At 39.6% G+C, this 13,547-nt stretch overlaps 1 protein-coding gene across 1 annotated transcript in view; it reads left to right on the top strand.

The window, feature by feature from the left end:
• Window positions 1-12,760, top strand: part of LOC149158888 (uncharacterized) — a 49,062-nt gene extending 36,302 nt beyond the window's left edge. The window contains exons 2-3 of the mRNA XM_089436337.1: window positions 11,650-11,919; window positions 12,147-12,760. Coding sequence (XP_089292463.1) covers window positions 11,650-11,859 — 210 coding nt within the window. The 3' untranslated portion in view covers window positions 11,860-11,919; window positions 12,147-12,760. The remainder of the gene's footprint in view (window positions 1-11,649; window positions 11,920-12,146) is intronic.
• The last annotated feature ends 787 nt before the right edge of the window (window positions 12,761-13,547 follow it).

Genomic DNA, 13,547 nt, shown 5'->3' on the forward strand with positions numbered 1-13,547 from the left:
ATCACTTAATCAAACCCCTAAATCTCTCTATACGCATACATGGCAGATAATTACATTAAATCAAGCCTTATCAATTCCATCAATTATGGTCTGTTTAAACAGAATTTGCTCCGATTTACAATGATTGTCCACATTTCCTCTTTCACAGCTTTGGATTCCGATTTTAATGAAGGGTGCTTGGATGTTGCTGCATCATATAGACACAAAATCTCTCTACTAAACTTTGCTTTGGAATAGGAACAAAAATAAATTACAGTCACAGAGTAGTAAACCACAATATTTTTTTAGGGAACCCAGCTAGGAGAACCCTCTGTTTGCTTGAGATTTTTATTGATAGAAACTAGGCAATTGATTTATTACAAATACACTGTTTCAATCTGAAAAACACACTTGTCTTTCCTGCTTGATCTAAAGCTTGAAACCCTTGCAAGACTGCTGATCTCTGCTGCCCTCTATCAATCTGTGCACAAGCTTCTATTGCACACTCTGCCTCTCACAAGCTCCACACACAACCCTGTGCGACCTTCTCACAAACCCGTGAGCTCTATTGTCTTGTCTCACCAACTCATGCTCACATGACAATGATCAAATTGTGCCTTCGTTCCTCCTTATAAGCACTTTGATTAGGCTATTATTGGCAAGTTTTATTTGAGGAAAGTCGAACTGTTGATTGACTAGTTAGCAAAAGCTCATTGGTTGTGTTAACTCGTCCTTCCTATAATTTAGGAGCCTGACTCAATCAACTCGACTTTTACCCAAAATAGCTCGCACTAAAAGGCAATAAACTCGACCTTCCACTAAATAGCACTAGTCAATTGCTTCTTGCACTCCTAACTTTTATGAGTTTGCCCTAAATTTTAGGAACTCGTGCTATTTTTCTAGGAATTAGCTCCCAACTCATACGAACTCATGCATGCTCAAGGAGAAACTTGTTATGGTTCCTTTGATTAAGGCACAAATCAAGGAACTATTTTTCCCTAATATTTTCACACTCTTAGCGAGGAAGGTGTCCTTGGAAGAACCTCATCCACCTGGATCTGTCTCCAACATTACCATGTTTTCTGCTGCTGTAGTTGCTCCCTTTGAACTTGAAGGCTTCCTTGCTTTCTCCTGCAGAACCTGCTTTGAAGACTTGTTCTTTCTCACCATACACTGCGAGTCCATCACTTCTCTATTTTGAGCAATTCCCACTCGCTGCTCAAGGCTGCTCCCTTTGAAGGCATGCATCTCCAGTTCCACAATCTACTACTATCAATGAATGCAACTCCTTTAGGTCATTGATCTTTGGCTCAAACAATGTGCCCTGTAGTTGCTCCATTGTCCATCAAGGATGTCAACTCATATGGTCTCCAATCTGCCCACTTCTTGCCTTATTGTTGCTCCACAAAAGACAAGTCTTAGGGGAATGGAGGCTGCCCACTCTCACTGTAGAAGTCCATCTCTACATAGTGAACTAGCGCTGACTACTAAGCCCTCTTAGTTGCTTCCTTTGTGCCTTCAAGGATCGACCCTGAGCTTCAACAATTCTGCTGCTCCAACCAGATTTGATGTCCTTCTCAAATACTGGACTTAGGGCACCAAAGACACCTTCTAACTTCCCTCCAAACAGTACATAAGATGTCCACTAAAATTGTCCTAAATCTGGACTCAAACACGTAGCAAAATTTTGGTTCTTTGGTTAGGGCACCCTGTGGCACTACATGCATGCTCCTACTTGGCCAAATTTCTCTTCTATTCCTACGCAATTCCATTCTTAGAGACTTTGCCTCCTTTGCTATTCCTTTAGATGTTTTTGCCCTTGACTTAGGTCTGCTCCAAGACAAAAACCATGCCTAGATCTGCTCCTAACAGGGGCTCGACCCTTCCTGACCAAAACAGAGACACCGCCGCCTCTTCCACAAAGAATTACCATTCTTAGAACATGCACAAAACTGCCATTAAATCTGCCAACGAGTTCCTCTAACTAGGCCTGCTCCAACACAAAAAGAACCCTCAAGAAAATTTTTCTTTCTCCCTTTGGACAAACTCCTATAGAGATTGTGGCTCTCCTAACTCAAACGTACTTCTTCGTGAAGATTTTCACTGATGTTGTTCTTAAATCTGTTCCAAGATCTCTGATACCATGTAGAAAATCCATGAAATTCTGATATGCTAATATGAACAATCTGAAAAACACTTTCTTTTCATATAGACACATAATTTCTCTACTAAACTTTGCAGTCGAATAGGAACAGAAACAAATCACAGTCACATAGTAGCAAAACACAATATTTTTTTCTAGGGAATCCAACTGGGAAAACCCTCTGCTTGCTTGAGAATTTTATTGATAGAAACTAAGCAGTTGATCTCTTACAAATACAACTCTTTCAATCTGAAAAACACACTTGTCTTTCTTGCTTGATCTAAAGCTTGAAACGTTTGCGAGACTGGTGATCTCTGTTGCCCTCTATCAATCTGTGCACAAGCTTCTATTACACACTCTGCCTCTCACAAGCTCCACACACAACCCTGTGCAACCTTCTCACAAACCCGTAAGCTTTATTGTCTTGTCTCACCAACTCATGCTCACATGACAATGATCAAATTGTGCTTTCGTTCCTCCTTATAAGCGCTTCGATTATTGGCAAGTTCTATTTGAGGAAAGTCGAACTGTTGATTAACTAGTTAACAAAAGCTCACTAGTTTTGTTAACTCGTCCTACCTATAATTTAGGAGCCTGACTCAATCAACTCCATCTTTTTCCAAAATAACTCGCACTAGAAGGCAATAAACTTGGCCTTCCACTAAATAGCAGTAGTCAACTGCTTCTTGCACTCCTAACTTTTATGAGTTTGCCTTAAATTTTAGGAACTCGTGCTAATTTTTTTAGGAATTAGCTCCTAACTCATAGGAACTCACGCATGCTCAAGGAGAAACTCGTTGTGGTTCCTTTGATTAAGGCACAAATCAAAGAACCATTTCTCGCTAACATTTTCAACACATGAAGCCTAACAAAAAATTGAATTTTAATTTTAATTTTCATAAATCTTAGGCCAACTTAGGAGGCCTCTTGGCATGCGGGAATACCTCCTGATGCTACATAAAAATCAACAGTGGGGCCGGGGGGCGCTTCTTGCAACATTGTCCCATAGCCTTATACATGATAAATCCAATGAAAACGCTGCTACAATTCTTAAATCTTGAAATTTGTTAAGTCTGCTAAATTATAAATGGGATATGAATTCTGTTTACTCCATATGAATTTCATTGAGGTCGAAACAATCAAACTTTATGAAGCAATTATTGTTAATGTTAAAAATTGAAGTAAAGCTTGACCTTTCCTTTATATTTCATTTTGATATTTCTTTTATCTTTCCTTTTCTATCCTTTTGTTAAAATTGGCAACTAGGGCCATACTCCATGTGGGTCATATTATTTATGGCAGTTGATATTTTTATTGGATCCCTCTCATTGAGAGGTGTAGGATTGATCTAAAGATCATCCGATTCCGATAAGTATTTATGAAGTTATGAATTTATTTATGTTATGGACAAATTGTTCAGTCGGCCAACAACTTATGTAGGCTCAGAAGCCCAACAGTGATGTCTATTCAACCTCTACGTTTTAGTATAAATAGAAGAGGACTTCAAGTCATTTCTACACACACTTGAATCTCTTCCTCTCTCTACTTGTCTTTGGGTTTTAGTAGGAGGAGAGATAAAAGTCTGAAAAGCCGGAATTGTCGGAAAAGCCGGACTTGTCGGAAACGTTGGCACTGTTGGAACTGGCGGAAAAGCCGGAATTGCCAGAAAAGTCGGAACTACCGGGAACTGCCGAAACAACCGGAGCATCTGTAGGAAGGTAGCATGATGTATGATATCATGGGCAGCATAATAAGCAGCATGATGATATGAGCATGGGCAGCATGATGATATGAGCATGGGCAACATAATGATGCATGATGATATGAGCATGGGCAACATATTGATGAATGAGATCATGAGCATGGGCAGCGTAATGATGAATAAGACCATGGAAGACGCAGCATGAGGAGTAGCATGAAGATGAGAGCAGCTCAGTCATCAAGGTTCAACACATGTGACAATACAGCAAGGTGTCACACGGTAATGTGCAACAAATAGACGAGATGCAACACTATGATAGGTGAACGAGTCACCTTAGAGAATCAGTTGAAGCAATATGTCTTCAACTGATCTCATGCCCATATCAAAAGTCAAAGTGATTGACTTCTATTGTAAATGTACTATCTCTCTCACTTTCTCTACTGAACTTTGAAGAACATATAAGAAGAATTGATCAAGGGTTTCCCCGCATTGGGGTTTGTCCCTGGCTAGCCCCACATCTTGTGTCCTCTTGTCTTGGCTTGTCTTCTGCAATTTATATTTATGTTCTATCTGTAGTTTACTTTATGTTGATGTGATTGCTAATGTGGAAAAGAAATTGAAATAAATTGCTCTAGCATAGAACATTACCTAAAATTAACATGGTATCAGAGCTGAGGTGAAGACAATGCCCAAGCAAGAGTGAAAGAGCAATCACCAAAGGCAATAGGGACAAGACAAAAGGATCAATGGGTTCCACATCTCTCTTCTAAGTTCACAAAGGGTGAAGTCGAAGTAGAACATATTATCAGAATGGCGTAGCGGAAGTTTCTGATGGCCCATCTAAAGATAACTTCATTGGGAAGGAAAGGCGAATGCCTTGGTTGCAATAAGTTCGGCCATTATGTGAAGGAGCGTCCGAAGGTAATGCAGGTCATCAAGGAAATGGTCGTCTCTTCAAAGAAAGCAAGGAACCCCAGGCACTTCATCGGATAGATAATCGTGGGATTATACTTGGCGCTGATGCCACCTATCCCGGAAAGGATGTTGGGAATGTTATCCCTCAATTGAATGGGGATAACTCAATTCATTTACAGAATCTCTTTTATGTACCTGATCGCAAGAAGAACTTGGTGTCCATCTCGGAAATGGAAGTCAAAGGTTTCAGGGTGGCACTCATTGATGGAAAGGTACGTGTTTGAAAATAGATTTTTCAAAGATGTTTTAGAGTTCAGGGTTGTATCATGTCCACTGGGGACCATGTCCATTGACTCAGCATTGGAGGTCTGTGAGTCAGATGGTGACCAGGATGCCTAAATTCAAAGAGAGCATGAAGGCACATGTCTGAGATGTACGGAAGGAAAATCTTACAAGGGGACCATTCCCCTCATGTAGCAGGGCCACAGGTTTGGAAAAGCCCGTGGAGTTTGAGATTCATGATCGGGAATCTCATGTATGCAGGTGGTAGAAAGCCCTCTATGGCTTGAAGCAAATCATCCCGGTCATAGTATGAGAGGATCAACAGCTGTTTGATGAAGCTGAGATTCACTAGGAGTAAAATTGATCCAAACCATTACTTGAAGGTTGGGGATGAGAGACGTCTCATACCGGCACCTATGTCTGACAGGTGTAGACCCTCTCATTTGTAGGAGACAAAAGGAGTTGGATTCCGGATGTGGAATGATAAACTGCAAACCTGTGACTACCTCGAGGATCTCAACTTTTAGAAGTTATATGGTAGTGATGTCGGACCAGATTTGGGAAATGCCTATGAGTCTCATAAACTCAATTCACGTTGATGTTCTTGGTGAACTTCCTTCCGGACATATGTTTTGTAGTTAGCATGGTGAGCTCATATTTGGTTGAACCTCACTGGATTGGTGCCAAGAATCTTCTGAGATGTCTTCGGGGCACAATCTCTCATGGATTGAGATACACTGCCGGAAATATGAAACTGCATGATTATTTGAACGCTGATTGGGCAGGCAGTGTGGAGGATCACTAGAGCACTTCTTAGTGCTGTTTCTCTTTGGATTCTGCTTCGAAATCATGGATAAGCAGGAAGCGGAAGTCGATTGTTATAAGCACCGTTGAGATCGGATACATATCTACAAGTATGATCTCGTATGAAGCTGCCTGGTTGGGGAAGCTCTTCAAGTGAGCTGTTTGTACCACTGTGATTTTACGTGACAACCAGAGATGGGATTCGATTATTGAGGAATCCCGTATTCGACGATTGCTCCAGCAGATAGACATTAGATACTAACTTATCTGGGAAAAGGTAAGTCTATGAGCAAGGAAGCTCCATCGCTATGAGATGATGTACAGGTCACTACACGTTGTCTAAGCCCCAGGGGAAAGATCAAATCTGTGATTTTCCCGAACGACTTGGAGTCGTCAAGAGACCCTTGTACAAGGGTCTTGCATGTTATATACATTGAGCTCTGGGGGCTTATGGTTCTTACTGGAGCAACAAACAACCACAGGGTGACTTACCCTCCCCTGGTGGTGCGCATTGGGACAGGATGATTCGCTCTCCTGTGGACAGGATGATTCGCTCTCTTGTCGGCAAGATGATTCGCTCTCTTGTCGGACAAGATGATTCGCTCTCTTGTGGGACAGTATGATTCGCTCTCCTGTGGACGGGATGATTCGCTCTCCTGTGAACAAGATGATTCGCTCTCTTGTCGGACAAGATGATTCGCTCTCTTGTGGGACAGGATGATTAATTCTCCTGTGTAGCAGGATGATTAATTCTCCTGTGAGGTTTGGATGATGTGTTCTCCATGACGATTGTGTAGTAGGATGATTAATTCTTTGTGAGGTCTGGATGATGTGTTCTCCATGACGATTGTGTAGCAGGATGATTAGTTCTCCTGTGAGGTCTGGATGATGTGTTCTCCATGACGATTGTGTAGCAAGATGATTAGTTCTCCTGTGAGGTCTGGATGATGTGTTCTCCATGACGATTGTGTAGCACGATGATTAGTTCTCCTGTGAGGCCTGGATGATGTGTTCTCCATGGCGATTGTGTAGCATGATTATTAGTTCTCCTGTGAGGACAGGATTGATTAAGTTCTCCTGTCGAGGCATCCTACCCATGCAGTCTGGGACTCATGAGAAATACCTCTCATCTGATCAATGAGCAGGGAAATGAGGATAGGGACCATAGTATTACCGATGGACGCATCGTTGTATCTATCGTACTCCCTATGCTAGGATGACCTTCATTGATATGGGATCAATGATACTGGTCTGGGACCAGTGGTACATACTTTGACACTGACTTCGAGTCAGTAGAGTACTGGTCTGGGACCAGTGGTAGGAGTTGTACCTACAATGACATTGACTTCGGGTTGGTTGAGGACTGGTCTGGGACCAGTGGTACACACTCTGAGACTGACTTCGGGTCAGTGGAGAATGGTATGACACTTTCTTATTCAATTCTTCTTCTTCATGGTTCAACAGAGCTAAGTTGAGCAGAGTAGAGCCAACAGAGCAGAGCAGAGCCAACAGAGCTGAGCAGAGTAGAGCACACAGAGCCAACAGAGCAGAGCAGAGCGAGCTGAGCAGAGCAGAGTCAGCAGAGCAAAGCAGAGTCAACAGAGCTGAGCGGAGTTAGTAGAGCTGAGCAAAGCAGTGCAGGGCACTAATAGCAGAGATAGTACAGTTGGACATATGGATAGCTGATGGAGTTCTCCCTAGTTGAGAGGGAGTGTTAAAATTGACAACTAGGGCCAAACTCCATGTGGGTCATATTATTTATGGCAGCGGATATTTTTATTGGATCCCTCTCATTGAGAGGTGTAGGATTGATCTAAAGATCATCCGATTCCAATAAGTATTTATGAAGTTATGAATTTATTTATGTTATGGACAAATTGTTAAGTCGGCCAACAACTTATGTAGGCTCAGAAGCCAACAATCATGTCTATTCAACCTCTACGTTTTAGTATAAATAGAAGAGGACTTCAAGTCATTTCTACACCCACTTGGATCTCTTCCTCTCTCTACTTGTCTTTGGGTTTTAGTAGGAGGAGAGATCCTAAGGAAAAGCTGTAAAAGCCGGAATTGTCGGAAAAGCCGGAACTGCTAGAAAAGCTGGAAACGCCAGAAAAGCCGGAAAAGCCGGAAAAGCCGGAACTGTTGGAAAAGACGGAATTGCCGGAAACGTCGGAAAAGCCGGAAAAACCGGAAAAGCCGGAAAAGCCGGAAATGCCAGAACTTCCGGAAAAGCCGGAACTACCGGGAACTGCCGAAACAGCCGGAGCATCTGTAGGAAGGTAGCATGATGTATGAGATCATGGGCAACATAATACGCAGCATGATGATATGAGCATGGGCAGCTTGACGATGAATAAGATCATGGAAGATGCAACATGAAGATGAGAGCGGCTCAGTCATCAAGGTTCAACACATGTGACAGTACAGCAAGGTGTCACACGGTAATGTGCAGCAAATAGACGAGATGCAGCACTATGATAGGTGAACGAGTCACCTTAGAGAATCAATTGAAGCAATATGTCTTCAATTGATCTCATGCCGATATCAAAAGTCAAAGTGATTGACTTCTATTGCAAATGTACTATCTCTCTCACTTTCTTTGCTGAACTTTGAAGAACATAAAAGAAGAATTGATCAAGGGTTTCCCCACATTGGGGTTTGTACTTGGCTAGTGCCACATCTTGTGTCCTCTTGTCTTGGCTTGTCTTTTGCGATTTATATTTATGTTCTATCTGCTGTTTACTTTATGCTGATGTGAAACAGAAATTGAAATAAATTGCTGTAGCATAGAACATACCTAAAATTAACACCTTTTCTAGCTTTACTTCAAGAATTTAGCATTACCTATAATTCTCAACATATTTGGTCAAACCCAATAAAAAACTGAGTCAAAAATGTTTTAGAAACTTGCTATACAAGCTTTTGCTACAACTTTGAAACATGTTTCATGCTGTATGGACTCGTGGTATGGCCTTTAAATGTGTTTGAAGGCTATATAAAATGTGTTCCCTGTTTTTGTACATGATATGCCCCCCTAGGGTGCGTTCCCTACAACTTAAAAAGAGTGAAATACTATCCATTGTGCCAAAATAGCCAATGGACTTGCTCCCAACGTTATTGATTCCTTCGAAGCTTAAGCCAGATAGGTGGGGCAAACCTTTGTTATGAGAAACAACAAATATTATCAACTATTGAACCAAGAAACAAGGGTCCAAGGCTTCCGAGTTAAGAAACATTTTAAGTTTCCCCCCCTACGGCTTGTGCCTTATCATTCCTGTTTATTTGACCGTCCTATGTATGATACATTTCTTTGTCCAAAGAAAATCCTTGTGGGAAGCCTAAGGCTATGTAACAAGGTTCGTCGAACTTCAACTTTGAGGTTCGAATTTTGGCGAACCTTAAAAAAGTTTTGAGGTTTGGTGAACCTCATAGCCATTGACCAAGTCCATTGATCAAAACTCATAACCTCATGTCGCAACTCAAGCTTGTAATATATCCTGGCATTTTCCATGTTCATGATAATATTTTTATGTTTATTGATGTTGATATCTTATTATTTTATAGTGTATTTCATTTTGAAGTTAATATATATATATATAGAAAATGTATATAGACAAACGTATTGGCGATCCTCATCAAAAAATTCTAACTCAAACCGAACCTAATCATTACCGAACTCGAACCTGAACCATGTGACTTGGCCCAAGGGATGCTTCCCCACATTTCTAGATAGCATCCCTAATAAACTTGTTGACGTAGACTAGTGCGCTTAAGCCAAGGGGATTTGAATGAGGTATTTGCTGGCTTAGAACTAGTCAAATGGCCAACAACATTGGAAATAGCTGGTTTTCTAACCTCTTGGGCTAGCTAAGATGTGATATATATGCAAGAATAATTATATTTTAACCTTCAACATACAAAAATAATTACAACTGTCTTCAAGGAATCTCAGGGTTGATAGCTTTATAGCTAAAGAAATCCATTAAAAGTGAATCACACAATATGCAACATTTTGACAAGAGACACATATCGTCATTTTTGCTGAATCTTTGCGTCAGGCCAAAACATTATAAAAGCCAAATCAATATGCATATATTTCATACTTATTCTATGATTATAAATCCTCCCAATTAACTAATTCCTAAACACTAACCATCCCAAATTTATAAAAGGTAGTTGAATTGCCAACTCATTGTGTTGTGCTGTTAGGCAAGAAATGGACAGACCTCATGAAAGAGGAATTGCAGTGACCAATTATCTTCGGTCTAATAGAAAATTCCTATCATGCATGAACAATAAAATTCATGCAAATGGAAATACATGATAGTTATTTATCTTAGACTTCTATAGACTTAATATCATGAATTTGGAGAATCTTACATCAAACACTATCCCTTGTATTTATCACCCTTCACCACCTCTTGTAAAAAAATTGTACGTTCAATAGAGACAAGTGACAAATTTAATATGCATTAGAGAGGGAGGCATGAAATCTACTGAGCAACTAGCTTGAATATTGCCAGCTATCCCACATTATAGTGGACTAGGTGATTTACTAGATAAGTCACACGATGCTATGACATCAAGACACTGGTGTTTGACACAGGACATGTATGTTAGTGTTTTACTTGATTGCTCAATTAGTATTCTCCGTAGCATGGTGCACCGATGACATGCTTCAACAAAGTTATCCTTTATCGATTCTTGAGCACAACATGCTGGTGAGTTGATGATGGTGCAACATTAGGTTACTTTGGGAGGCAAACTGTAGATATGTAAGAGAGGTAGAGGATGCATGCGTGTGTTGACCTTAGCTTATTTCTTGTATTAGTTGTGTGCCAAATTTAATTGCCTTTCTTACAAAATTAGAAATTATTGTTTTGACCTTCAATTCAGTTTAGTTTCAATGTTAGAATAGGATGCATGCATGGTAGGATCTCTAGAATCAGCCCAACACAAGAGATAGGGTTGATTTTAGTTATTGAGTGCCTAAATAACCTAGGATATGGTGGATGCGTCTATGCATATGAAATAACTCTGTGGGTGTGCTAATTTAGGACAACTACTGATGTAAGGTTGGGCACATTATTCTAGGCTTGTTAGAGTTAGGGTTTCTATCCTAAAATAGGTGCTCCACTAAGATGGAGACTTTTATTGTAAACCCTATTCTCTCTCTCTTCTATAAAGGAGACATAAGATGATTTGTTGAGATGGAGAAATTCATTGTAAGCCCTATTGTCTTCCTTTTCTATAAAGGAGACATATGGTGATCTGCTAAGATGGTTAGCGTAATTGAGTTTTGAGATGTAGTTATTCTTTTTTTAGTTTTCTCTAGAAGATAGATGTAATTGCGAGTTCAAATAAGAGTTATTACTGTTTGTATTTCCAACAGTATGTGTTTCAATGTTGAAAAATTGGAGTGGGCAAAAAGTCAGCAAGGGTCCAAAAAAAATTGGCGAAAAAATTGGCAAACATAAAAAAATACATAATATATTCATTTTAAAAACAATTTTAAACATATAAAGCAACAACAACATCAGATAACACATTGGCACACAAATATGGAGAAAGCACTGATATATATATGAATGATCCATCATAGTTGACATTGAATCCTGAAGTCTGATAGTTGTCCAATATCGTTTTAGCTAATATAGAAGTGGTGCTTTTAAATGCATAGATGCTTTAAGTAGAAATGCTAATTGCAATGAATTTATTGATACTGAAAATGAACAATATGCATTGACATGAACACAATTTTAGTCCCTTTCTTTTGGTTTTTCACTTTTGCAGATCTCAATCCTCCAAGACTTCTTTCTTGCAGGGTGTTTGTGGTGCAGATACATTTACTAGCACCTCGATTCTTAAAGCTACTCAGAAGATAGTTGCAAAAGAAGGGATTGCAGCTTTATTGAGAGGCTTGAAGCCAAGGATGCTCTTTCATGCACCTGCAGCAGCTATTTGCTGGTCTACATATGAAGCAAGTAAAAACCTTTTGCAGCATTGGAATGTGAAGCAACATGCTGAAAATTGATGGCTCGAACAACTTGTTCCATGCATTTGAGGTGTACCTGCAAGAGCTATTTATGAGAAGGTATGCTGATATTCCTCCTCGATTGATCTTTCACACTGTGACTTCGGAGCTTCTTAAGTGGGTACATATTTGATCTTAAACATTATTTAGTACTGCTCTATTTGTATAACCAAACAAAAAACGAAGCTGCTATTGAATTAGTTATAGGGTAGTATTTGCTGAAGCTATCTTGTGAAACTTTGAATTCTAAAATAATGCCTAATTCTTAAGGCTTTGTATTTTGACAGGTTCCATGGACTATCTTAGGGTACAGCATATGTCAACTACCTTAAAGTTTATTCGATTTACATTGGTCTTCTGTCAAGTGAACTACTCTTCAATGAGTTATGTTGGCATTCCATCATTTGCACCAAGTGATACATCTCTGTAGCATGGAGAAAGCCCATGTATCAAAAGGGTCCATTGATATTCAATTTCCATATTCTGAAAATGGATCTTGAATTGTCTTGGCATGCAATATTATTTATAATACAAACGAATTGGCTAATTTGTAGAATTTTTGAAAATGGAGAATTTCAGGGCAATTACTTAAAGTTCTTACGAGTAGGAAAAGCAATTCATTATATCACAGATCAAAATGTTAGGGAGTATATACACAAAGCTACTTGAGCAGTTTTCTTCATTGGTGTAAGGGAAGCTTTGGTGTCAAATCAATTTTGTCACTAGGAACGATGAAAAGTAAACTACTGTATTTCTGTCTTATACATCACATTGGCTTATGGTGTATTGATACTTGTCTGTTTTTATGTATTGTAACATAATTGACAGTGAATCTTATTCCACGAACATCCAACATTATAGAGAAGCAAAATGGCAAAGGCTATTATTATTGTTGAAAATGCTACATGGAAATTATGTCATGCAATTAATGTTTTCTTACGAGTTTGCACCATAAAAGCTTTTGTTCGATGCATAGTCTATATGCACAAATGCTTTGCCATTATATGAACTTAACGTTTCAATGTTTCTTCGACATACATAGTCGATGATTCACTAGTCTGCTTGTTTTTTTTGCAAGGTTCTTCAAATGATTTCTATTAATATAAAAAAATGATTACATCGAGCACAAAGAGTTTTCTATATCATAAAAAACAACCCTGGGAGACAAAAGCTTCTTCACGTGTACTCAACAACCCATCAAAATATTAGAGTCTACTTAAATCATGGCTACCACCAGTGCACTTGTCAAAAAACTAGGAAGGATAACATCAATTAATCCATATGCAAAAAACAAAACAAGATTCTTCCAACATGGAACCAAAAGTATTGGAGTTGACCGAAACTAACAATATAGGAATTGGCTATTAAGTCGCCGCTTGAGGGAACTTCCATCACCGCTGCAAGTTGACCTTTGCTTCCGTTAGAAAGGGAGTGCCAAAAAGGAAACTATCGCTTCAATCCGAGATGATGACAGGAGATAGGGGTGAGGAATTCCCTCTAGGAGAAGCAGCAACACAAGGAGATGCAGTGAGTGAGGGAGCATTGATGACAACAGGGGTTTCATTGAGCTCCTCTGACTCAGTAACAGAGTCAAAAACCACAAATTTCTCAACCCTTACCATTCGAGATACAATATCATCCAAACTATAGTGGAGATCTCAAAGAATTCGCTTGATGTCCTCCTACCC

Source organism: Pinus tabuliformis, chromosome 5_2, assembly GCF_031772625.1.
Source record: "Pinus tabuliformis cultivar Carrire ecotype Pingquan chromosome 5_2, CPIR1, whole genome shotgun sequence".
Classification (NCBI taxonomy): Eukaryota; Viridiplantae; Streptophyta; class Pinopsida; order Pinales; family Pinaceae; genus Pinus; species Pinus tabuliformis.